The following is a 26200-nucleotide window of genomic DNA, read 5'->3' as shown; positions in this document are numbered from 1 at the left end:
GTGCCTGGCTATGCAGTCATGAGTGAACAGGGAGTACAGGAGAGGACTGAGTATGCACCCCTGAGGGGCCCCTGTCTTGAGGAGCAGCGTGGCGGATGTGTTGTTACCTACCCGTATCACCTGGGGGCGGCCCGTCAGGAAGTCCAGGTGTGCGAGCGTTTCAAAATACATTTTGAAATCTATGTTATTGAATTATTGCACCCACACTGCTCGCGCGCACCTACGACCGTCTGCGTTGCCAAGAGCTAAAATAGAAATCAGTTCTATTTCTGACTCAGATCGCACTGCAAGTCCTGCCTCTCCCATCTCCTCATTAGTTTATAGAAGCAGGTACCCACGTGCCATCTCCTCATTCGTTATACCCACGTTGGTGACAGAGAGACGAACTAGGTCAGTGGCGGTAATGCACCTAATTTATGTAAGTTGCCAATCGCAATATAAAGTCAAGAGAAGAAAAGGCCTGGAAGGAAGAGAGATGACTAGAAATAATTTGGTTGACCATTTTATGTGTGGATTAATTGTCGGAATAGAGGACCTTGTGCATTTCAGGTAAAATAACAACTCAATGTTTATATCCCAGGACAAATTAGCTAGCAAGTGCAAGCTAACCAGCTAAATTGACAGAAATGTTTAATGCTTTTCGACCTGTCCCCAAATGAATGTAATTGGTTCAGAGTTTGTTTTGATATTCTAACCTGCGTGTCGTGATCTCGTTTGGTGTAAGGGGACAAAATAAATGTATGCACATTGGCGCACGTGCGCAGCCGGTTTGGGTTCCGTGTTAGTCAGCTAGCTAACATAAATCACATTCCTCTTTATTTGATTCAAGTTGTTGAGTCGGCTAAATTAACTGCATTAGCTAATTATGTGAAATGTAAACTAAGTAGAAAAATATATATAATAAAATATATCTCTCTCACTCTCTGCTGCTTCTCCTTAATTTTTGAATCAATTTTCTTTCTCTCGCTTTGAACCAACTACTCATCACACTTTATGCACTGCAGTGTTGGCATGTGTGCGTGTCTGTGTGCATGTGTGCGTGTCTGTGTGCATGTGTCCGTGTCTGTGTGCATGTGTGCGTGTCTGTGTGCATGTGTGCGTGTATGCGTGTCTGTGTGCATGTGTGCGTGTCTGTGTGAATGTGTGCGTGGGTGAGTGTACTTGTACGTGTGTGTTCTCGTGTATGTGTGCTTGGGTGTGTGTGTGTGTGTGCGTGTGTGTGTGTGTGTGTGTGTGTGTGTGTGTGCATGTGTGTGTGCATGTGTGCGTGTATGCGTGTCTGTGTGCATGTGTGCGTGGGTGAGTGTACTTGTACGTGTGTGTTCTCGTGTATGTGTGCTTGGGTGTGTGTGTGTGTGCGTGTGTGTGTGTGTGTGTGTGTGTGTGTGTGTGTGTGTGTGTGTGTGTGTGTGTGTGTGCGCATGTACGTGTGTATGCATGTGTGTGTGTGTGTGAGTCATTGTGTCTGCCCGCCTGCCTGTCTGCCCTAGGGACATGACTCTGTCCTCACACAGCAGAAGACCCAGACAGCATGGTGACACTGGAAGGATGCTGATGTGATTTGTGGGTTAGTGTGTGTGTGTGTGTGTGTGTGTGTGTGTGTGTGTGTGTGTGTGTGTGTGTGTGTGTGTGTGTGTGTGTGTGTGTGTGTGTAAGAGACAGAGAGAGAGAGGGGGAGAGAGAGAGAGAGAGAGAGGGAGGGAGAAAGAGAGGGGGAGAGAGAGAGACAGAGAGAGGGGAAGAGAGGGGAAGAGAGGGGGAGAGAGTGACCGAGAGAGAGGGGGGGGGGAAGAGATCGGGGGAGAGAGAATAAAAAAGTGTTGTCAATATGTGTGTGTGTGTGCGTTTTGTGTGTCTGTGAGTATGTATTGTGTGTGTGTGTGTGTGTGTTGGATTGTCAGTGTAGTATGTGTGTGTGTGTGTGTGTGTGTGTGTGTGTGTGTGTGTGTGTGTGTGTGTGTGTGTGTGTGTGTGTGTGTGTGTGTGTGTGTGTGTGTGTGTGTGTGTGTGTGTGTGTGTGTGTTGGATTGTCAGTGTAGTATGTGTGAGTGTGTGCGTAGAGACATAATACTTGTTGGAGGCTTGAGCACTGTATGGAGCTAGAGAGCTGAGGAGATATTTATCCTAGCTGGTATCTCCTCATGGTACTGTCATGGTATTGTGAGGAGATATTTATCCTAGCTGGTATCTCCTCATGGTATTGTTCATGGTATTGTGAGGAGATATTTATCCTAGCTGGTATCTCCTCATGGTTTTGTCATGGTATTGTGAGGAGATATTTATCCTAGCTGGTATCTCCTCATGGTACTGTCATGGTATTGTGAGGAGATATTTATCCTAGCTGGTATCTCCTCATGGTATTGTTCATGGTATTGTGAGGAGATATTTATCCTAGCTGGTATCTCCTCATGGTTTTGTCATGGTATTGTGAGGAGATATTTATCCTAGCTGGTATCTCCTCATGGTACTGTCATGGTATTGTGAGGTGATATTTATCCTAGCTGGTATCTCCTCATGGTATTGTCATGGTATTGTGAGGAGATATTTATCCTAGCTGGTATCTCCTCATGGTATTGTCATGGTATTGTGAGGATATATTTCTCCTAGCTGTGCTGTCATGGTATTGTGAGGAGATATTTATCCTAGCTGTTATCTCCTCATGGTACTGTCATGGTATTGTGAGGAGATATTTCTCCTAGCTGTGCTGTCATGGTATTGTGATAGAGAGACTGTGAGAGGCCCTGTGTGTTACACCGCTGTGACAACGCTGCTGCCTGCCTGCCACATCCTGACTGATGTAACAAATCACTACAGGGATGGACTGAACTGTGTGTGCAGTCACAAATCACCCCCACTCAGGACCGGCTATGAAACACAGTCAAACTCTCTCAAACCCAGACAGAGAATTACAGTGACAGGCAGAAAGCAGTCGAAGTGATATGTGCTTTCAGATAATACAGCAGTATTGTCTTGACTGATGTGAACACACACACACACACACACACACACACACACACACACACACACACACACACACACACACACACACACACACACACACACACACACGCCTGGCATTTATCTCACACATTACTGTCCTATAGAGCACTCCACAGTGAATTCATCACCATGCCATTCTAATGATCAGCCCTCTTAATAATTGAACTGCAAATGAGTGCCGAGCTACTCGTCAATAATTTATTAGCTGCATTGTATTAAACTACAGTTACAGCAGCAGCATAGAGTTCCTTCCTTTGTGTTAGAGAACAGAGGAGAGGACAGATGAGAGAACAGATGAGAGAACAGAGGAGAAGAGAGGACAGAGGAGAGGACAGATGAGAGACCAGAGGAGAGAACAGAGGAGAAGAGAGGACAGAGGAGAGTACAGAGGAGAGAACAGATGAGAGAACAGAGGAGAGGACAGAAGAGAGAACAGAGGAGAGGACAGAGGAGAAGAGAGGACAGAGGAGAGAACAGAGGAGAGGACACAGGAGATAATAAATGAGAGGACAGAGGAGAGAACAAAAGAGAGACCAGAGGAGAGAACAGAAGAGAGACCAGAGGAGAGAACAGAGGAGAGAACAGAGGAGAGGACAAAGGAGATAACAGAGGAGAGGACAGAGGAGAGAACAGAAGATAGACCAGAGCAGAGGAGAGATAGGCTACTAGAAAAGGTGTAAAATCTGATGAAATGGGGGGTTGTCGTGGGACCAGGTGGTTCTATTGAGTCAAATCTCTCTGTCTTGTCTTCTATTGAGTATAATCTCTCTGTTTTGTCTTCTATTGAGTAGAATCTCTCTGTCTTGTCTTCTATTGAGTAGAATCTCTCTGTCTTGTCTTCTATTGAGTAGAATCTCTCGGTCTTGTCTTCTATTGAGTAGAATCTCTCTGTCTTGTCTTCTATTGAGTAGAATCTCTCTGTCTTGTCTTCTATTGAGTAGAATCTCTCTGTCTTGTCTTCTATTGAGTAGAATCTCTCTGTCTTGTCTTCTATTGAGTAGAATCTCTCGGTCTTGTCTTCAATTGAGTAGAATCTCTCTGTCTTCTATTGAGTAGAATCTCTGTCTTGTCTTGTATTGAGTAGAATCTCTCGGTCTTGTCTTCTATTGAGTAGAATCTCTGTTTTATCTTCTATTGAGTAGAATCTTCTACAGTGGGGCAAAAAAGTATTTAGTCAGCTACCAATTGTGCAAGTTCTCCCACTTAAAAAAATGAGAGGCCTGTATGACAGACGAAATGAGAAAAAAAATCCAGAAAATCCCATTGTAGGATTTTTAATGAATTTATTTGCAAATTATGGTGGAAAATAAGTATTTGGTCAATAACAAAAGTTTATCTCAATACTTTGTTATAGACCCTTTGTTGGCAATGACAGAGGTCAAACATTTTCTGTAAGTCTTCACAAGGTTTTCACACGCTGTTGCTGGTATTTTGGCCCATTCCTCCATGCAGATCTCCTCTAGAGAATTGATGTTTTGGGGCTGTTGCTGGGCAACAGAGTGGAGGACAGAGTGGAGGACAGAGGAGCCTCTTAAAGAAGAAGTTACAGATCTGTGAAAGTCAGAAATCTTGCTTGTTTGTAGGTGACCAAATACTTATTTTCCACCATAATTTGCAAATAAATTCATAAAAAAATCTACAATGTGACTTTCTGGATTTCTTTTCACATTTTGTCAGTCATAGTTGAAGTGTACCTATGATGAAAATTACAGGCCTCTCTCATATTTCTAAGTGGTAGAACTTGCACAATTGGTGGCTGACTAAATACTTTTTTGCCCCACTGTATATGCATGTTCTAGCATCTGGTCCTGAGAAATAGGCCGTTTACTTTGGAAACGTTATTTTTCCAAACATAAAAATAGTGCCCCCTAGCTTCAAGAGGTTCAGGAGCCTTTTGGACCTAGACTTGGCACTCCGATTTCGATTGCCGTGGGGTAGCAAAGAGAACAGTCTATGACTTTGGTCTTTGAACTTTTTGGGGCCTTCCTCTGAGACTGCCTAGTATAGAGGTCCTGGATGGCAGCAAGCTTGGCCCCAGTGATGTCTGTAGCGCCTTACGGTCGGATGCCAAACAGTTGCCATACCAGGTGGTGATGCAACTGGTTAGGATGCTCTCAATGGTGCAGCTCTAGATCTTATTGAGGATCTGGGGACCCATGCCAAATATTTTCAGTCTCCTGAGGGGGAATAGGCGTTGTTGTGCCCTCTTCACAAATGTCTTGGTGTGTTTGGACCCTGATAGTTTGTTGGTGATGAGGACACCAAGAAACTTGAAGCTCTCGACCCGCTCCACTACAGCCCTGTCGATGTGAATGGGGGCATGTTTGACCTTCCTTTCCCTGTAGTCCACAATCAGCTTTTTTGTCTTGATCACATTGAGGGAGAGGTTGTTATCCTGGCACCAAACTGTCAGGTCTCTGACCTCCTCACTACAGGCTGTCTCATCGCTGTCGGCGATCAGTCCTACCACCATTGTGTCGTCAGCAAACTTAATGATGGTGTTGGAGTTGTGTTTGGCCACGCAGTCGTGGGTGAACAGGGAGTACAGGAGGGGACTATGCACGCACCCCTGAAGTGCCCCCGTGTTGAGAATCAATGTGGCAGATGTGTTGCTGCTAACCCTTACCACCCGGGGACAGACCATCAGGAAGTCCAGGATCCAGTTGCAGTGGGAGGTGTTTAGTCCCAGGGTCCTTGGCTTTGTGATGAGCTTTGTGGGTACTATGGTGTTGAACGCTGAGCTGTAGTCAATGAACAGCATTCTCACATAGATGTTCATTTTGTCCAGGTGGGAAAGGACAGTGTGGAGTGCAATTGAGATTGCATCATCTGTGGATCTATTGGGGTGGTATGCTGGTGTTGATGTGAGTCATGACCAGCCTTTCAAAGCATTTCATGGCTACAGAGTGAGTGATTGCTACGGGGCGGTAGTCATTTAGGCAGATTACCTTGGAGTTTTGGGGCAACTCTAGTCTAGCTCATTGTGGATTTAGCCTGTAATCTATGGCTTCTGGTTGGGATATGCACGTACGGTCACTGCGGGGATGACGTCATTGATGCACTAATTGAGGAAACTGGTGACTGAGGTGGTATACAACTCAATGTCATCGGATGAATCATGGAACACATTCCAGTCTGTGCTAGCAAAACAGTACTGTAGCTTAGCATCTGCGTCATCTGACCACTTCCGATTATTGAGCGAGTCACTGCTTTACGAGTCACTGTTCACAAGGAACTAACTAGGCTGCTGAAAAGAGAGAGAAAGAAAGAAAGAAAGAAAGAAAGAAAGAAAGAAAGAAAGAAAGAAAGAAAAAGAGTGAGAGAAAGAAAGAGAGAGAGTGGGAGAAAAGAGCGAAACGAAACAGAGAGAGACAGAGAGAGAGTAGACTGCAGACAGTAGATGAGAGAGGGAAACTGTGGGTTCAGTTGTTCTTAGTTACAGGGTAAAGCAACAAAAGGTCCCAGAGGCAGAGCCTCCACAATTTTTTATTTATTTCACCTTTATTTAACCAGGTAGGCTAGTTGAGAACACCTTTATTTAACCAGGTAGGCCAGTTGAGAACACCTTTATTTAACCAGGTAGGCTAGTTGAGAACAAGTTCTCATTTGCAACTGCGACCTGGCCAAGATAAAGCATAGCAATTCGACACATACCACAACACAGAGTTACACATAGGATAAACAAAACATAGTCAATAGTACAGTAGAAAAAAAGAAAACAAAAAGTCTATATACAGTGAGTGCAAATGAGGTAAGATAAGAGAGTTAAGGCAATAAATAGGCCATGGTGGCGAAGTAATTACAATAGCAATTAAACACTGGAATGGTAGCTGTGCAGAAGATGAATGTGCAAGTAGAGATACTGGGGTGCAAAGGAGCAAGATAAATAAATAAATACAGAATGGGGATGAGGTAGATAGATAGATGGGCTGTTTACAGATGGGCTATGTACAGGTGCAGTGATCTGTGAGCTGCTCTGACAGCTGGTGCTTAAAGCTAGTGAGGGAGATATGAGTCTCCAGCTTCAGAGATTTTTGCAGTTCATTCCAGTCATTGGCAGCAGAGAACTGGAAGGAAAGACGACCAAAAGGAGGAATTGGCTTTGGGGGTGACCAGTGAGATATACCTGCTGGAGCGTGTGCTACGAGTGGGTGCTGCTATGGTGACCAGTGAGCTGAGATAAGGTGGGGATTTACCTAGCAGAGACTTGTAGATAACCTGTAGCCTGTGGGTTTGGCGACGAGTATGAAGCGAGGGCCAACCAACAAGAGCGTACAGGTCACAATGGTGGGTAGTGTATGGGGCTTTGGTGACAAAACGGATGGCACTGTGATAGACTGCAACCAGTTTGTTGAGTAGAGTGTTGGAGGCTAGTTTATAGATGACATCACCGAAGTCGAGGCTCGGTAGGATGGTCAGTTTTACGAGGGTATGTTTGGCAGCATGAGTGAAGGATCCTTTGTTGCGATATAGGAAGCCAATTCTAGATTTAATTTTGGATTGGAGATGCTTAATGTGAGTCTAGAAGGAGAGTTTACAGTCTAACCAGACACCTAGCTATTTGTAGTTGTCCACGTATTCTAAGTCAGAGCCGTCCAGAGTAGTGATGCTGGACGGGCGAGCAGGTGCGGGCAGTGATCGGTTGAATAGCATGCATTTAGTTTTACTTGCATTTAAGAGCCGTTTGAGGCCACGGAAGGAGAGTTTTATGGCATTGAAGCTCGTCTGTAGGTTAGTTAACACAGTGTCCAAAGAAGGGACAGAAGTATACAGAATTGTGTCGTCTGCGTAGAGGTGGATCAGAGAATCATCAGCAGGAAGAGCAACATCATTGATGTATACAGAGAAGAGAGTCGGCCCGAGGATTGAACCCTGTGGCACCCCCATAGAGACTGCCAGAGGTCCGGACAACAGGCCCTCCGATTTGACACACTGAACTCTATCAGAGAAGTAGTTGAGGCTGTCGAGTCTGCCAATAAGAATGTGGTGATTGACAGAGTCGAAAGCCTTGGCCAGGTCGATGAATACGGCTGCACAGTAATGTCTCTTATCGATGGCGGTTATGATGTCATTTAGGGACCTTGAGCGTGGCTGAGGTGCACCCATGACCAGCTCTGGAACCAGATTGCATAGCGGAGAAGGTACGGTGGGATTCGAAATGGTCGGTAATCTGTTTGTTAACTTGGCTTTCAAAGACCTTAGAAAGACAGGGTAGGATAGATATAGGTCTGTAGCAGTTTGGGTCAAGAGTGTCACCCCCTTTGAATAGGGGGATAACCGCGGCAGCTTTCCAATCTTTGAGAATCTCAGACGATACGAAAGAGAGGTTGAACAGGCTAGTAATACGGGTTGCAAAAATTTCGGCAGATCATTTTAGAAAGAGAGGGTCCAGATTGTCTAGCCCGGCTGATTTGTAGGGGTCCAGATTTTGCAGCTCTTTCAGAACATCAGCTATCTGGATTTGGGTAAAGGAGAAATGGTGGGGGCCTTGGTGGGTTGCTGTGGAAGGTGCCGGGCAGTTGACCGGGGTAGGGGTAGCCAGGTGGAAAGTGCTTATTGAAATTCTCAATTATAGTGGATTTATCGGTGGTGACAGTGTTTCCTAGCCTCAGAGCAGTGAGCAGCTGGGAGGAGGTGCTCTTTTTCTCCATGGACTTTACAGTGTCCCAGAACTTTTTTGAGTTAGTACTACAGGATGCAAATTTCTGTTTGAAAAAGCTAGCCTTAGCTTTCCTAACTGCCTGTGTATATTTGTTCCTAACTTCCCTGAAAAGTTGCATATCACGGGGGCTATTCGATGCTAATGCAGAACGCCACAGAATGTTTTTGTGCTGGTCAAGGGCAGACAGGTCTGGAGTGAACCAAGGGCTATATCTATTCCTAGTTCTACATTTTTTGAATGGGGCATGCTTATTTAAGATGGTGAGGAAGGCACTTTTAAAGAATAGCCAGGCATCATCTACTGATGGGATGAGGTCAATGTCATTCCAGGATACCCCAGCCAGGTCGATTAGAAAGGCCTGCTCGCAGAAGTGTTTTAGGGAGCGTTTGACAGTGATGAGGGGTGGTCGTTTGGTCGCAGACCCATTACGGATGCAGGCAATGAGGCAGTGATCGCTGAGATCTTGATTGAAAACAGCAGATGACATCTATGAGGGTGCCCGTGTTTACGGATTTGGAGTTGTACCTGGTAGGTTCATTGATAATTTGTGTGAGATTGAGGGCATCAAGCTTGGATTGTAGGATGGCCGGGGTGTTAAGCATGTCCCAGTTTAGGTCACCTTGTAGCACGAGCTCAGAAGATAGATGGGGGGGGGGGGCAATCAATTCACATATGGTATCGAGGGCACAGCTGGGGGCAGAGGGAGGTCTATACCAAGTGGCAACAGTGAGAGACTTGTTTCTGGAAAGGTGAATTTTCAGAAGTAGAAGCTCGAATTGTTTGGGTACAGAACTCTGCAGGCTATCTTTGCAGTAGATTGCAACACCGCCGTATTTGGCAGTTCTATCTTGGTGGAAAATTTTATAGTTAGCGATGGAGATTTCAGGGTTCTTGGTGGTTTTCCTAAGCCAGGATTCAGACACGGCTAAGACATCCGGGTTGGCAGAGTGTGCTAAATCAGTGAGTAAAACAAACTTAGGGAGTAGGCTTCTAATGTTAACATTTATGAAACCAAGGCTTTTACGGTTACAGAAGTCAACAAATGAGAGCACCTGGGGAGTGGGAGTGGAGCTAGGCACTGTAGGACCTGGATTAACCTCTACATCTCCAGAGGAACAGAGGAAAAGTAGGATAAGGGTACGGCTAAATGCTATACGAACTGACCGTCTAGCACGTTCGGAACAGAGATTAAAAGGAGCAGGTTTCTGGGCACAATAGCATAGATTCAAGGCATAGTGTACAGACAAAGGTAAGGTAGGATGTGAGTACATTGGAGGTAAACCTAGGCATTGAGTAATGATGAGAGAGATATAGTCTCTAGAGACTTATAAACCAGGTGATGTCATCGCATATGTAGGAGGTGGGACAAGATGGTTGGTTAAGGCATATTGAGCAGGGCTAGAGGCTCTACAGTGAAATAAGACAGTAATCACTAACCAGGACAGCAATGGACGAGGCATGTTGATATTAGAGAGAGGCATGCGTAGCCAATTGAACATATGGGTCCAGTGAATGGTTGGGCTGACTAGGGACACGGCTATTCAGACAGTTAGCAGGCCGATGCTAACGCGCTAACAGTTAGTAGGCCAAGGCTAAACAAGCTAGCAGTTAGCAGACCGGGGCTGGCAAGCTAGCAGTTAGCCGACCGGGGCTGGCAAGCTAGCAGTTAGCAGACCGGGGCAGACAAGCTAGAAGATAGCAGACCGGGGCTAGACCGGGGCTAGCAAGTTAGCCTTTGGGGGACGTCGCGATGGGAGTAAGTCTGTTTTTGCCTCTTCGTGCGGTGACGTCGATAGACCAGTCGTGGAATTAGTAGGGTTCCAAGTAGATCTAGGTAGCTAGCAGGCCTAGCAGGTTAGCAGAATAGGCCTTCAGCGGGCGTCTTGCCTGAGGGGCCTGTTGGAATCCTCGGGCAGATTATGTCGGTATTCCAGTCGTAGAGGATCGGCAGGGTTCCGTGCCCCGTACCGGCAGTAGAAGGGGTTCGGATATTGTAGCCAGGGAGTGGGCTTCGTTGGTAGCACAGGAGCCCTGGCCGGGCTAGCTTCAGGCTAATTGGTGCTTGCTCCGGGATGGAAACGCTAGCCAGGAGTGGTCACCCGGGATTGCGGTTAGCTAGTTGCGAAGATCCAGATGAAAATGTTCAGAGTTTGCGGTAGGAATCTGGGGTCATCCGGAACCGCTGCTGCGGTCATCCCCCTCTTCAAAGGGGGAGACACCCTGGACCCAAACTGTTACAGACCTATATCCTTCCTGTGCTGCCTATCTAAGGTCTTTGAAAGCCAAGTCAACAAACAGATCACTGACCATCTCGAATCCCACCATACCTTCTCCGCTGTGCAATCTGGTTTCCGAGCCGGTCATGGGTGCACCTCAGCCACGCTCAAGGTACTAAACAATATCGTAACTGCCATCGATAAAAGACAGTACTTTCGACTCTGTCAATCACCATATTCTTATCGGCAGACTCAGTACCCTCGGTTTTTCTAATGACTGCCTTGCCTGGTTCACCAACTACTTTGCAGACAGAATTCAGTGTATCAAATCGGAGGGCATGTTGTCCAGTTCTCTGGCAGTCTCAATGGGAGTACCACAGGGTTCAATTCTCGGTCCGACTCTTTTCTCTGTATACATCAATGATGTTGCTCTTGCTGCGGGCGATTCCCTGATCCACCTCTTCGCAGACGACACCATTCTGTATACTTCTGGCCCTTCCTTGGACACTGTGCTATCTAATCTCCAAACGAGCTTCAACGCCATACAACACTCCTTCCGTGGCCTCCAACTGCTCTTAAACGCTAGTAAAACCAAATGCATGCTTTTCAACCGTTCGCCCGCACGCCCGCACGCCCGACTAGCATCACCACCCTGGATGGTTCCGACCTAGAATATGTGGACATCTATAAGTACCTAGGTGTCTGGCTAGACTGTAAACTCTCCTCTTCGGCTGGCCCTCGCTACATATTAGTTGCCAGACCCACTGGCTCCAGGTCATCTACAAGTCCATGCTAGGTAAAGCTCCGCCTTATCTCAGTTCACTGGTCACGATAATAACACCCACACATAGCACTCGCTCGAGCAGGTGTATCTCACTGATCATCCCTAAAGCCAACACCTCATTTGGCCACCGTTCCTTCCAGTTCTCTCCTGCCTGTGACTGGAACGAATTGCAAAAATCGTTGGAGACTTTCATCTCCCTCACCAACTTTAAACATCTGCTATCTGAGCAGCTAACCGATCGCTGCAGCTGTACATAGTCCATCTGTAAATAGCCCACCCAATTTACCTACCTCATCCCCATACTGTTTTTATTTATTTACTTTTCTGCTCTTTTGCACACCAGTATCTCTACCTGCACATGACCATCTGATCACTTATCACTCCAGTGTTAATCTGCTAAATTGTAATTATTCGCCTACCTCCTCAGGCCTTTTGCACACACTGTATATAGACTACTTTTTTCTTTTTTTCCTTTTTTCTACTGTGTTATTGACTTGTCTATTGTTTACTCCATGTGTAACTCTGTGTTGCTGTCTGTTCACATGGCTATGATTTAGCTTGGCCAGGTCGCAGTTGTAAATGAGAACTTGTTCTCAACTAGCCTACCTGGTTAAATAAAGGTGAAAAAAAAATATGGAGAGAAATAGGTCCGTTATGCTTTGGTTTGAGTCACGTTATTCGAACTGGTGAGAGCTTTCCGAGCTAAAGGTTAGCTGATGACCGCTAGCAATGGTTTGCTGACTGATAGCTGGTAGGTAGTTAGCTAGCTTCAGTTGAGGGATTCCAGATCCGAAGTAAATAGAAATACTTTGGAAAAAAGCAGATCCACGCCACATTGGGTGAGGCGGGTTGCAGGAGAGTATTTAGAAGTTGAGGTTTCGGAAAATATTTTTTAAAGATATGCGAAGAAAAAAAATGTACAAAGAAATATACAATGGACACGACAGGACAAAGATGTCTGACTGCTACGCCATCTTGGAAGAGAATGCATTCATTGCAGTGATGAAGCCGATAATTCAGATATATTTTATGCGTAAATGTCCATTGGGTCCTGAGTTGACTGGTATTGATTAAAAGCGACGGCACCACAAGTAGAAAGATCCAGGTTTGTTTGTGATGCTCACAGTTTGCCTGGTAAATAAACAACACACAGATGCGCAAAGAGTTGAGCAGAATTCTTCTTAGTTGTGTGCTTTTTTCCTTCGCTGACCTTAATGAACCACTACTAACTGGGTCTCCCAGCCTGGACATTGGACCATTCGTTCTGCCTACATCCCTTCACTGACCCCCTTAGAGAGCTAGGGAGCTGTTCCTCTGGACATATTGGTCATGTTCTAGGCCGACTACATTAACAGATGTTGCATTGCCAATGGTTTGGGTCATTGATTGTGCATTCGGACATCAGACTGCCATATCATATGATGTGGTTAGAGAATATGTACGTGTGGGAACTGACATGTGTCACCCTGGAACGCTGCCATGATAACCCATACAAATGAATATCAAACGCTGACAGACCAGTTTCATGGTTATCAGTTTCCAGTCAATCAAATCAAATGACAATTAAAAAAGAAGGTAAACAATATGCTTGAGTGAGCCTGGGGTGGGTCAGACACTCTTTATAGGCTGAGGCCTCTGTACTGTTTACTCATAGAGAGAGAGAGAGAGAGGGGGAAAGAGGGAGAGAGAGAGAGAGAGAGAGAGAGAGAGAGAGAGAGAGAGAGAGAGAGAGAGAGAGAGAGAGAGAGAGAGAGAGAGAGGGAGGGATAAATAAGAGAGAAAGCAGAGAGCCATGCATGAGATGGAGCATCGATTCTGAAGGAATGTTTGAAAATCACACCACAGCCAGGAAAACTCCACTGGTAGAGCCAATAGAGCTTAAGGTTAGGGAGAACAGAGAACATAGCAGGATAGAAGAGAGAGTGAAATAATTAGGGAGGGATAAACATTGGTCCAGACTCAGAACGCTTATAATCATTAGGTACCAAAAGGAAGTTAACGAGCCAGAACGGGGAGGGACCTACCTGAATTTGTCCAATAATAATTGCTTGTTTCTTTTCAGAACGTTTTGCTATGGTGTACACTAATGAATATGACCTAGCTGTGCCCAACATTGCAGGAGTCTTTCCCAGATGTTATACAGTAGCATTTAGCCTCCTGCCTGCCTGTGTTTATGAGGGCCCAGGTCAGAAGTAGTGCACTATATAGGGAATAGGGCTCTGGTCTAAAGTAGTGCATTATATAGGGAAAGGCCTCTGGTCTAAAGTAGTGCACTATATAGGGAATAGGCCTCTGGTCTAAAGTAGTGCACTAAATAGGGAATAGGGCTCTGGTATAAAGTAGTGCGCTATATAGGGAATAGTCCTCTGGTCTAAAGTAGTGCACTGTATAGGAAATAGGAATATGGTCTAAAGTAGTGCACTATATAGGGAATAGGAATATGGTCTAAAGTAGTGCACTATATAGGGAATAGGAATATGGTCTAAAGTAGTGCACTATATAGGAAATAGGGCTCTGGTCTAAAGTGGACCCTTCCCTATCCTGGGGAAATAAGTGCCTGTCTGCTGCTCAAGCTAGCTTGTTATATATGACGGAGTAGTGTGGAGAATCAATCCAGTGCAATTGACCAGGGGTTCCATTCTGGCTCAGCTCTGTGCTCCAGTTGCCTGATGTGTGACTGATTGAGCCCGAACCCTTTGGATAAGCTGCTCTGCAATATTCAGCCCATTTCATTTCCTCCATCTCCCCTCCGTGCCCACCCACACACTCTGTATTTCCCTAAACCTCAGACATTGGCTACATTGTTTGCCTGTCCCCAATGGCACCCTATACCCTACATAGTACCAATATTGGCCCTAGTCAACAGCAGTGCACTTCATAGTGAATAGGGTGCCGTTTGGAATGCAAGACTGTACAGTGACGCAGTAGAAAATGTTTCAATGGCATGGCTGGAATGCAATTACCTAGGACTCTAAAATCATATTTCCGTCCCTGTTCTCTCTCTCTCTCCTCTTCCTGTTTACTTTCTCTCAACTCTCCTCTTCCTGCTCTTTCTCGCTCACCTCTTCCCTTCCTGTTCTCTCTCTCCCCTCTCACCTCCCTGTTCTCTCTCTCTCCCTTCTTCCTGTTCTCTCTCTCGTTCTCTCTTTCTTTTTCTCTCTCTTCCTTCTCTCCCTCTCTCGCTCTCTCTCTCTCTCTCCTCTTCCTGTTCTCTCTCTCTCCCCTTCCTGGTCTCTCTCCCCTCTCCCCTCCCTGTTCTCTCTCTCTCTCTCTCTCTCTCTCGCTCTCTCTCTCCTCTTCCTGTTCTCTCTCTCTCCCCTTCCTGGTCTGTCTCCCCTCTCCCCTCCCTGTTCTCTCTCTCTCTCTCTCTCTCTCTCTCTCTCTCTCTCTCTCTCTCTCTCTCTCTATCTCTCTCTCTCTCCCTCTCTCTCTCTCTCTCTCTCTCTCTCTCTCTCTCTCTCTCTCTCTCTCTCCCTCTCTCTCTCTCTCTCTCTCCCTCTCTCTCTCTCTCTCTCTCTCTCTCTCTCTCTCTCTCTCCCTCTCTCTCTCTCTCTCTCTCTCTCTCCCTCTCTCTCTCTCTCTCTCTCTCTCTCTCCTCCTTGTTCTCTCTCTCTCTCTCTCTCTCTCTTCCTGTTCTCTCTCTCTTTCCTCTCCATGTTCTCTTTCTCTATACAGACCTAATCAGGGCCATCTGAATGGTGTTTGGGTAGTAAATGAGTTTAGTGTCTTTGTAGTGTTAGATTATCACAAAGGTGAATGTTGTTGTTTGTTGAATAATGAAGAGGGTGATGGCAAAAGCAAGCAAGCACGGTGATATGCAAAAGCTATGGTGATTTCAGTAAACAAACAGTGCAAATCAACATCCAGTAGAAAGCAAATCTACGGCAGACGGCAAGGACTGTGGCGGCAAGTCCCATCTACCGAGGCGTCAGTCACCACCAGCCTCAACGACATTTATCGTCATTCTCTCATTGAAAACAACGACATCCGGTTTGCCTTGTTCCTCGCACCATCGAAACTCAGCATAACCCTAACTCTGCACCACCTCTGCAATATTGAGGACAGCAGCTGAAGAAAGACGCTTTGGCACTACTATAAAGAATGGAAGATATACAGCACAATCAGAAGGTATTCAGACCCCTTGACTTTTTCCACATTTTGTTACGTTACAGTCTTGTTCTAAAATGGACACAATAATGACGAATCAAAAACAGGTTTTAAGAAATGTCAGCAAAAAAAAAATGCAAAAAAAATGAAATATCGCATTTACATACAGTGGGGCAAAAAGTATTTAGTCAGCCACCAATTGTGCAAGTTCTCACACTTAAAAAGATGAGAGAGGCCTGTAATTTTCATCATAGGAAATCTTGCTTGTTTGTAGGTGACCAAATACTTATTTTCCACCATAATTTGCAAATAAATTCATTAAAAATCCGACAATGTGATTTTCTGGATTTTTTTTCTCATTTTGTCTGTCATAGTTGAAGTGTACCTATGATGAAAATTACAGGCCTCTCTCATCTTTTTAAGTGGGAGAACTTGCACAATTGGTGGCTGACTAAATACTTGTTTGCCCCACTGTAAGTATTCAGACCCTTTACTCAGTACTTTGTTGAAGCACATTTGGCAGCAATTACAGACTCAAGTCTTTTTGGGTATGACACTACAAGCTTGGCAGATCTGTATTTGTGGAGTTTCTCCCAATCTTCTCTGCAGATTCACTCAAGCTCTCTCAGGTTGAGGTTGGATGAGGAGTGTCGCTGCACAGCTATTTTCTGATCTCTCCAGAGGTATTTGATTATGTTCAAGTCTGGACTCTCAAGGACATTCAGAGACCTGAAGCCACTCCTGCGTTGTCTTGGCTGTATGCTTAGGGTCGTTGTCCTGTTGGAAGGTGAACCTTCACCCCAGTCTGAGGTCCTGAGTGCTCTGGAGCCTAGGATCTCTCTATGATTTGCTCCACTCATATTTCCCTCAATCCTGACTAGTCTCCCAGTCCCTAGTTCAATCTTGTTTTCATCAGATCAGAGAATCTTGTTTCTTATGGTCTGAGAGTCTTTAAGTGCCTTTTGGACTTTTGGAAACTCCAAGTGGGCTGTCATGTGCCTTTTACTGAGGAGTGCCTTCCGTCTGGCCACTCTACCATAAAGGCATGATTGGTGGGGTGCTGTGGAGATGGTTGTCCTTCTGGAAGTTTCTCCCATCTCCACAGAGGAACTCTGGAGCTCTGTCAGAGTGAACATCGGGTTCTTGATCACCTGCCTGACCAAGGTCCTTCTCCCCCGACTGCTCAGTTTGACTGGGAGGCCAGCTCTAGGAAGAGTCTTTGTGGTTCCAAACTTCTTCCATTTAAGAATGATGGAGGCCACTGTGTTCTTGGGGACCTTCAATTCTGCAGACATTTTTTGGTACCCTTCCCTAGATCTGTGCCTTGTCCCAATCCTGTCTCGGAGCGCTATGGACAATTCCTTCAACCTCATGGCTGGATTTTTGCTCTGACATGCACTGTCAACTGTGAGACCTTATATAGACCGGTGTGTGCCTTTCCAAATCATGTCCAATCATTTGAATTTACCAAAAGTGGACTCCTGTCAAGTTGTAGAAACATCTCAAAGATGATCAATGGAAACCGGACGCACCTGAGCTCAATTTCTAATCTCATAGCAAAGTGTCTGAATACTTATGTAAATAAGGTATTTACGTTTTTTTATTTGTAATACATTTGCAAAATATAAAAAAATGTTTTTTTGCTTTGTCATTAGGGGGTATTGTGTGTATCCTCTTGAAGGATACACACAGATATAGGCACTGCCAAACTCAGGGGATCTGTTTAATATTCAAATCAAGGGTTTGTGTTTTTCTTTTCAGGTCAGCGAAATCAATATAAGCTGGAAAAAATTCTAACAAGAGACAAAGCCCTCTGGATAAAGATTTCTTTCAGTGTGTGTGTGTCTGTGTGTGTGTGTGTCTGCCTAGCTGTGTCAGAGAGAGTAGTGGTATTTTAATCCTCAGAATCTTATAACAGAAGCTTTGTTGAGTGGGGTCAGTTGGGCCTTTGTGCTTTGTGAGAGAAGCATGTCAAAGAGCTGTTTGTCTGTCATGACCTTCACAGATAGACACATAGGGACGAAGTCTGTGACCCCTCTGTCTCTCTTGTAAATAAGAGACGACTAAGGCAGAGCAGGGTGACACTTTGTCTATATGTGTCTATCTGTGCACACAAACATGCACACACACACACACACACACACACACACACACACACACACACACACACACACACACACACACACACACACACACACACACACACACACACACATACACACACACACACACACACACACACACACACACACACACACACACACACACACACACACACACACACACACACACACACACACACACACCTGCGCTGTCACTCAGTCACTTGTCCATCATTCCTTTCTCTGGTGACTCAGCACTATGATTGAACAGATGGCCCTACACACATGCACTGTTTGTGTGTGGGTGTGTCTGCGTGTTTGTATGGGTTTGGTTGTGGCTGAGCAAAAGAGAGAGAGAGGGAGAGGGGGGGGGGGGGGGGGGGGGGGGTGAGAGAGAGGGGGATGAGAGAGCGAGAGAGCGAGAGAGGGGGGGTGAGAGAGAGGGGGGATGAGAGAGAGGGTCGAATGATAGAGAGAGAGAGAGAGAGAGAGAGAGGGATGAGAGATAGAGAGGAATGAGCGAGAGAGAGAGAGAGAGAGAGAGAGAGAGGGGGATGAGAGAGAGAGGGGTATGAGAGAGATAGGGAGAGAGAAGTCTCAGTTTGCGTACTCTCGCTGGTGTTTCAGTTTGCACACTCTCGCTGGTGTCTCAGTTTGCGTACTCTCGCTGGTGTCTCAGTTTGCATACTCTCGCTGGTGTCTTAGTTTGTGTACCCTCTCATCTCCATACCACACGTTTAATGACATTTTGTGATTATGTTTAACACAATGCATTATATGCATCATACTTCAATGTGCCCAACGATGCAGGCCACACTTCAGCTGAAGAATGGCTGAGGTTTAAATCAGGACACGACAGCTCTAGTTGGACAGCGGGTTAGACCAGGTGACCAGGGTAGATGGGGAGAACTGGGCTGTGTCCCAAATGGCACTGTATTCCCTACGTAATGCACCACTTTTGACCAGGACCTATTGGGGCACAGCCCATGTCCCTTCAGGTGATCAGTGATTGCCACTCCCAGAGAATGAGGCTTGGCCTATATGGGCCCAGCAGAGAAGACTGTAGCAGAGGGTCTCTCTTTGTCTTTCTCTCTACACCCCCCTCCCATCTCTCTCTCTCTCTCTCTCTCTCTCTCTCTCTCTCTCTCATAAAACATAGCTACCGTTCCTCCACATTCTTGATGTGAACTATGAACTTGCTGTTTATCAGGCTCAAGGCATGTAATTGAATGTTTAGAGGGTGATAGTGTCTCTCGTAGTGAGGCTAGGAAGGAAGAAATAGTCCCCAGATTTGTTTTTAATTTGTGTATTTAACCTTTATCTGACGAGGCAAGTCAATTAAGTCCAAATTCTTATTCACTATGACAGCGAGGGGCGTGTGCGGCGCTGAATAAATGAAAGTACAGAGAAGAAAAAAGGGGGAATGTGGTAGTTATGAAATCCTTCCTAATGGAGGAATAAACTATCAACATTTCCTTTTCCAGTATTGATCAGAACTGAAGAGGTCATTAGCTGCTGTTTGTGGCTGGTGGTTCTATGTCTCTGCAGTTGTCTGTGAATCAATCTTCCTTTCTGCTGTGCTTTCACTACTGGATGTCTGTCTTCTCTCAGAGCGTGTGAAACTGAACATGACATAGACCAATAACCACAGCTGCCCTGATTTGAGTGTGTGAGTGTGTGTGGCACCCTCTTCTTCTTCATAAGCATATCATATCTGTAACAGACCACTTTAGAAAGCACTGGCAGTATAAAGCCAATAGTGCATGATTAGCAAATGGACACCCTTCACACCAAGTCTCTGATTTAATGGGCTAAGTCAACTCAATCCATTCACTGTGTTGATCCATCACCAAGTCAATTACAATCCACAAGGAGTTGTTCAGCGTGGAAAGCAAAAGCAGTATCTAACTGGATTTAACCTTGTAGTTTTTTACTGTAATAAACACACTACGGCCTACACTGGTTTATCTGTTCAGCAGATTAACTCTCTTGCTGTGTCTCTCACTCTCTCTCTCGCCTCCCCTCCCCCTTTCTCCCTCCCTCCCTCTCTCTAACTCACCCTCCCTCCTTCTCTCTCTCTCAATCTACCTCCCTCCCTCCCCCTCCCTCCCTCTCTCCCTCCCTCCTTCTCTCCCTCTCGCCCTCCCTCCCTCTCTCTCCCTCTCAACCTCCCTTCCCCTCTCTCCCTCTCTCTCTCTCTCCCTCCCTCCCTCTCCTCCCTACAGTGGGTGTTGGCCTTTGAGATCTTCATCCCCCTGGTCCTTTTCTTCATCCTGCTGGGCCTGCGCCAGAAGAAACCTGCCATCCCTGTCAAGGAAGGTAGGACAGACTGAAAGAAGGGAGCTTCACAAAAAGGTGTACCAATGAAAGAGTAGTAGAAGGGATGCAGACGGCAGTGCCAGTCTGTTTGTGCCATCATGCCAAACATTGTTTCGCTTGACAAGTACAGCAATGGAGTTGGACAAAGCACAAACAGATCTGGGACCAGGTTACAGAAAGAGAGAACAGATCTGGGACCAGGTTACAGAAAGAGAGACAGATCTGGGACCAGGCTACAGAAAGAGAGACAGATCTGGGACCAGGTTACAGAAAGAGAGAACAGATCTGGGACCAGGTTACAGAAAGAGAGAACAGATCTGGGACCAGGTTACAGAAAGAGAGACAGATCTGGGACCAGGTTACAGAAAGAGAGAACAGATCTGGGACCAGGTTACAGAAAGAGAGACAGATCTGGGACCAGGTTACAGAAAGAGAGAACAGATCTGGGACCAGGTTACAGAAAGAGAGACAGATCTGGGACCAGGTTACAGAAAGCGAGAACAGATCTGGGACCAGGTTACAGAAAGAGAGAACAGATCTGGGACCAGGTTACAGAAAGAGAGACAGATCTGGGACCAGGCTAATGCAGAAAAAAATGAGAGGAGAACGGGAGCCAGGGGGTGAGGAGTGACGGTGGTTGGTGGTTAGTTAGGCACAGTGTTGTGGTTGTGTGGGAATCCCCCGTTGCTACAGCTCACTATTGAAGGGGAGTCCACCACCACCAGTTTGAACACAACACATCAATCTAACCAGACTTTCAGTGACAGTCCAGAAGGAAGGGAATGCTGCTGTAGCCTGCAGATGTAGAGGATGCATCTTGATCTTAATATAGAATGTTTGCTTCTCAAATGGCACCCTATTTCCTACACAGTACACTACTTTTAGTAGCCCTCTGTAAAGGCTATAGGGTGTCATTTGGGACCCAGCCTCTATGTGTTGTTGTGACAGATGTAACGCTGTATAGAATTTCCACCTACAGTATTTCTGTTCAGTTGTACAAGGCTCAAATGGAGCTTTACTAATCTGCCATTGAATGAAAGTCTGGTTGCATAAAACACTGGTGTCTAGTGTTGTCATTCATACTGTTTAGTCATGTACTGTCATGTACTGTCATGTACTGTCATGTACTGTCATGTACTGTCATGTACTGTCATGTACTGTCATGTTTAGTCATGTACTGTCATGTACTGTCATGTACTGTCATGTACTGTCATGTTTAGTCATGTACTGTCATGTACTGTCATGTACTGTCATGTACTGTCATGTTTAGTCATGTACTGTCATGTTTAGTCATGTTTAGTCATGTACTGTCATGTTTAGTCATGTACTGTCATGTTTAGTCATGCACTGTCATGTTTAGTCATGTACTGTCATGTTTAGTCATGTACTGTCATGTTTAGTCATGTACTGTCATGTTTAGTCATGTACTGTCATGTTTAGTCATGTACTGTCATGTTTAGTCATGTACTGTCATTGTCCACAGACATCCACACCTGTTTTATTTACCTGTTTTTTTTCTTCTCTTTTACTCTATGACCCTCTGCTCTCTCTCTCTCTCTCTCTCTCTCTGATGATGATGTCCTCCCTCTCTCTCGCTCTCTCACTCTCTTCTCTCTCTTGTCTCTCTCTCTCTCTCTTCTCTCTCTCTCTCTCTCTCTCCTCTCTCTCTCTCTCTCTCTCTCTGATGATGATGTCCCCCCTCTCTCTCTCTCTCTCACACACTCTCTTCTCTCTCTTGTCTCTCTCTCTCTCTCTCTCCCCTCTATCTCTCTCTCTCTCTCTCTCCCCTCTATCCCTCTCTCTCTCTCTTCTTTCTCTCTCTCTGTTCTCTCTCTCTCCCTTCTCTCTCGTATCTTCATGATGCATGTTCACTGCATGCTGAATCAGTCTGTAAGTGTCAAAGTCTTTATCATTGTGGCTTCATGATTATCTCTAAGTTATGATTACCTTGACTCTGACTTTGGTCTCCTGTTATAATCCTGTCTGGGATGTGGGACAAGTGTGTGTGTATGTGTGTGCTCGCGAGCTATGTGTGCAGGTGTGTGTTTGTGTGTGTGTGTGTGTGTGTGTGTGTGTGCGGCTCCCCTCCTGATGTCCGTGTCTCTGTGTTGTCAGCACCGTGCTGAGTCTCAGGCGTACAAAATGGCACCCTATTCCCTTTATAGGGCACTTCTTTTGACCAGGGCAGTGCATTACATAGGGGAAAAGGTTGTCATTTGTGACATAGGCTCAGTGACTGGGAAGGGATCTGTCTACAATGTTGTCTCTGGCCAACAGATCCTATTTCACACATCTGACTAATGCTAAAAAGCTTTGTGCCCAGGTTAGCGCTGTAAGGCACACACTGGCACCGCACCACATATACACAACACACAAGGGATGCACATGCACCGGCTCACATGTGCAGGGAGCAAATATGAAATGTGATCTGTGACGGCTCTCACACAGTCGCAGTGACAAATAAAGTCTGTGTGAAAATATTCCTTTAAAGCGATTTGTGAGAATTTTGAAGATGAACGTTGTCTCTGTGTGTGTGTTTGTCTATGTTTCTACGTGTCTGTGTTTCTGTGATAACCAGTTACTGGTGACAATACATGCTACTGTCAATACTGTATACATAACATAGCTATACCATACATCTGTCTGGAGCTAGCTTTTATTCAGCCTGGGCCCAGATCTGTGTCCTATCATGTCTAAGGAGTGGCATGATGGCACAGACAGACTGGTACCCAGGCTAGCTCTAACTGACTGACACCCAGGCTAGCCCTGACAGACTGGTACCCAGGCTAGCTCTGACAGACTGGTACCCAGGCTAGCTCTGACAGACTGGTACCCAGGCTAGCTCTAACAGACTGGTACCCAAGCTAGATCTAACTGACTGACACCCAGGCTAGCCCTGACAGACTGGTACCCAGGCTAGCTGTGACAGACTGGTACCCAGGCTAGCTCTGACAGACTGACACCCAGGCTAGCTCTAACAGACTGATACCCAGGCTAGCTCTGACAGACTGGTACCCAGGCTAGCTGTGACAGACTGGTACCCAGGCTAGCTCTGACGGACTGGTACTCAGGCTAGCTCTGACAGACTGGTACCCAGGCTAGCTGTGACAGACTGGTACCCAGGCTAGCTCTGACTGACTGGTACCCTGATATTTTCTGCTGGTTGACTGATCCAGATGTCAGGTCTGACCAGGGAGGGGATGACTATCCTAAATGGCAACCTATATGTATTCCCTATTTAGTGCACTATGGGCCCTGGTAAAAAATAGTGCAATATATACACAATATATACACAATATATACACAATATATACACAATATATACACAATATATACACTCATAGAACAAAGGGTTCCAAAAGAGTTCTTCGGCTGTCTCCAGGAGAATCCTTTTTGGTTCCTGGTAGAATCATTTTGGGTTCCATGTAAAACTCTCTGTGGAAAGAGTTCTCGGCTGTTTCCAGAAGAATCCTTTTTGGTTCCTGGTAGAATCATTTTGGGTTCCATGTAAAACCCTCTGTGGAAAGAGTTCTACAGGAACCCAAAATTGTTCTACTTGGAACCAAACGCGTTCTACCTGGAACCAACAAGGGTTCTTCAAAGGGTTCTCCTATGGTGATTGTAGAGAATATGAGCCATGTAGGATGCAGGTACTGTTCTGTTAAACAGACTACCTTCACTAGAGAGTCAGTCACTAAAGATATTACTCAGCAGCTCTAAATACAAGTTGCCGTTAGGCACAGATCTAGGATCAGTCTACCTTCTCCAAACCTAACCATAACCATCAGAGGTGGGAAACCCCAAAATTGACCTTAGATCAATGCCTCTAGGGGCAACATCATCCTAGACCATTTATGAGAAGTGCTCACTTTGTCTGGAATTGACTCAGCAGTGGGTGTTTTTAACTGTTATAGGTTATTCAATAAGACAGTAATAGCACCAGAGTAAGTGGCAGCGATTTAGTCTTAGGATAAAGCAACGTTGGTGAAATGGATCGATTTTTATAATCACAGGGAGTAACTCATTTTTATACCTCTCCGACATTCTCAAAGAGGCCTATTTGTTAAGCTAGAATTCTTGTTCTATCCAAAGGGATGAATTCATGTAATATGAGGGAGTGAGAGATGGACGGATAATTAAGTAGAATAGAGAGTGTTGTTGTTGCCAGGCACCTCGCCCAGTGGGTGGATGAATCTACTGCTGCTGAAAGACAAAAGAGTGAGAAAAACTCTTTACGGTAGTCATGGAAACATGGGCCATTCCATAGTACACTATTAGCATGGACCTAGTTCTTATTCCAGTGTTGATTAAAGTGTGTCCAGCAGCAGTCACCGTTTATGAGTGGATGACAAACAAGAGCAGACATAAAGATGACAGCACTCTATGTCTCAGCCTGACATCTGGGTACCGCTTCTCTCTGCTTCTGACTGTGTGTTATCGGTGACCGGGGTTTTGCTTTCTCTCTAACCTCCTCTCTCTTTTCTCCTTTTTGGTCTTTGGACTACATTGAAACCCTCCAACGAACCTCTTCCTTACCAATCCTTCAATCCACTTCCCTCTCCTCTCTTCTCTCTCCTCTCTTCTCTCTCCTCTCTTCTCTCTCCTCTTTTCCCTCTCCTCTCTTCCCTCTCCTCTCTTCTCTCTCCTCTCTTCTCTCTCCTCTCTTCCCTCTCCTCTCTTCTCTCTCCTCTCTTCTCTCTCCTCTCTTCTCTCTCCTCTCTTCCCTCTCCTCTCTTCTCTCTCCTCTCTTCTCTCTTCTCTCTTCTCTCTTCTCTCTTCTCTCTCCTCTCTCCCCTCTCCTCTCTTCTCTCTCCTCTCTTCTCTCTCCTCTCTTCTCTCTCCTCTCTTCCCTCTCCTCTCTTCTCTCTCCTCTCTTCTCTCTCCTCTCTTCCCTCTCCTCTCTTCTCTCTCCTCTCTTCCCTCTCTTCCCTCTCCTCTCTTCCCTCTCCTCTCTTCTCTCTCCTCTCTTCCCTCTCCTCTCTTCTCTCTCCTCTCTTCTCTCTCCTCTCTTCTCTCTCCTCTCTTCCCTCTCCTCTCTTCCCTCTCCTCTCTTCTCTCTCCTCTCTTCTCTCTCCTCTCTTCTCTCTCCTCTCTTCCCTCTCCTCTCTTCTATCTCCTCTCTTTCCTCTCCTCTCTTCTCTCTCCTCTCTTCCCTCTCCTCTCTTCTCTCTCCTCTCTTCTCTCTCCTCTCTTCTCTCTCCTCTCTTCCCTCTCCTCTCTTCCCTCTCCTCTCTTCTCGCCCCTCTCTCTCCTCTCTTCTCTCTCCTCTCTTCCCTCTCCTCTCTTCCCTCTCCTCTCTACTCTCTCCTCTCTTCTCTCTCCTCTCTTCTCTCTCCTCTCTTCTCTCTCCTCTCTTCCCTCTCCTCTCTTCCCTCTCCTATCTTCCCTCTCCTCTCTTCTCTCTCCTCTCTTCTCTCTCCTCTCTTCTCTCTCCTCTCTCCCCTCTCCTCTCTTCTCTCTCCTCTCTTCCCTCTCCTCTCTTCTCTCTCCTCTCTTCTTTATCCTCTCTTCCCTCTCCTCTCTTCTCTCTCCTCTCTTCCCTCTCCTCTCTTCTCTCTCCTCTCTTCTCTCTCCTCTCTTCCCTCTCCTCTCTTCTCTCTCCTCTCTTCTCTCTCCTCTCTTCTCTCTCCTCTCTACCCTCTCTTCTCTTCTCTCTCCTCTCTTCCCTCTCCTCTCTCTCCTCTCTTCTCTCTCCTCTCTTCCCTCTCCTCTCTTCCCTCTCCTCTCTTCTCTCTCCTCTCTTCTCGCTCCTCTCTTCTCTCTCCTCTCTTCTCTCTCCTCTCTTCCCTCTCCTCTCTTCTCGCTCCTCTCTTCCCTCTCCTCTCTTCTCTCTCCTCTCTTCCCTTTCCTCTCTTCTCTCTCCTCTCTTCTATCTCCTCTCTTTCCTCTCCTCTCTTCCGCAATTTTCCTGTGAATACTATCCCTTTGACCCATATATCTATACCTCGCTTTCTCTCCCCTCCCTCTCTATCAATGTCATCCCTCTCTATCTCTCTCTACCCCTCTCTAT

The 26200-nt window shown here is 45.9% G+C and overlaps 1 protein-coding gene across 3 annotated transcripts in view; it reads left to right on the top strand.

Annotated features, from left to right (window-relative positions):
• Nucleotides 1–26200, top strand: part of LOC110536359 (ATP-binding cassette sub-family A member 2) — a 131142-nt gene that overhangs the window by 32107 nt on the left and 72835 nt on the right. For 2 of the 3 annotated variants that reach the window (XM_036936260.1, XM_036936262.1), the window contains exon 2: nt 20097–20190. In XM_036936260.1, coding sequence (XP_036792155.1) covers nt 20097–20190 — 94 coding nt within the window. Of the gene's footprint in view, nt 1–20096; nt 20191–20273; nt 20277–26200 lie in introns of all 3 variants that reach the window. The other variant, XM_036936261.1, reaches the window with a different exon arrangement.

Source organism: Oncorhynchus mykiss, chromosome 11 (genome assembly GCF_013265735.2).
Source record: "Oncorhynchus mykiss isolate Arlee chromosome 11, USDA_OmykA_1.1, whole genome shotgun sequence".
In the NCBI taxonomy this organism is placed as follows: domain Eukaryota; kingdom Metazoa; phylum Chordata; class Actinopteri; order Salmoniformes; family Salmonidae; genus Oncorhynchus; species Oncorhynchus mykiss.
This window is presented reverse-complemented; position numbering and strand designations above follow the sequence as displayed.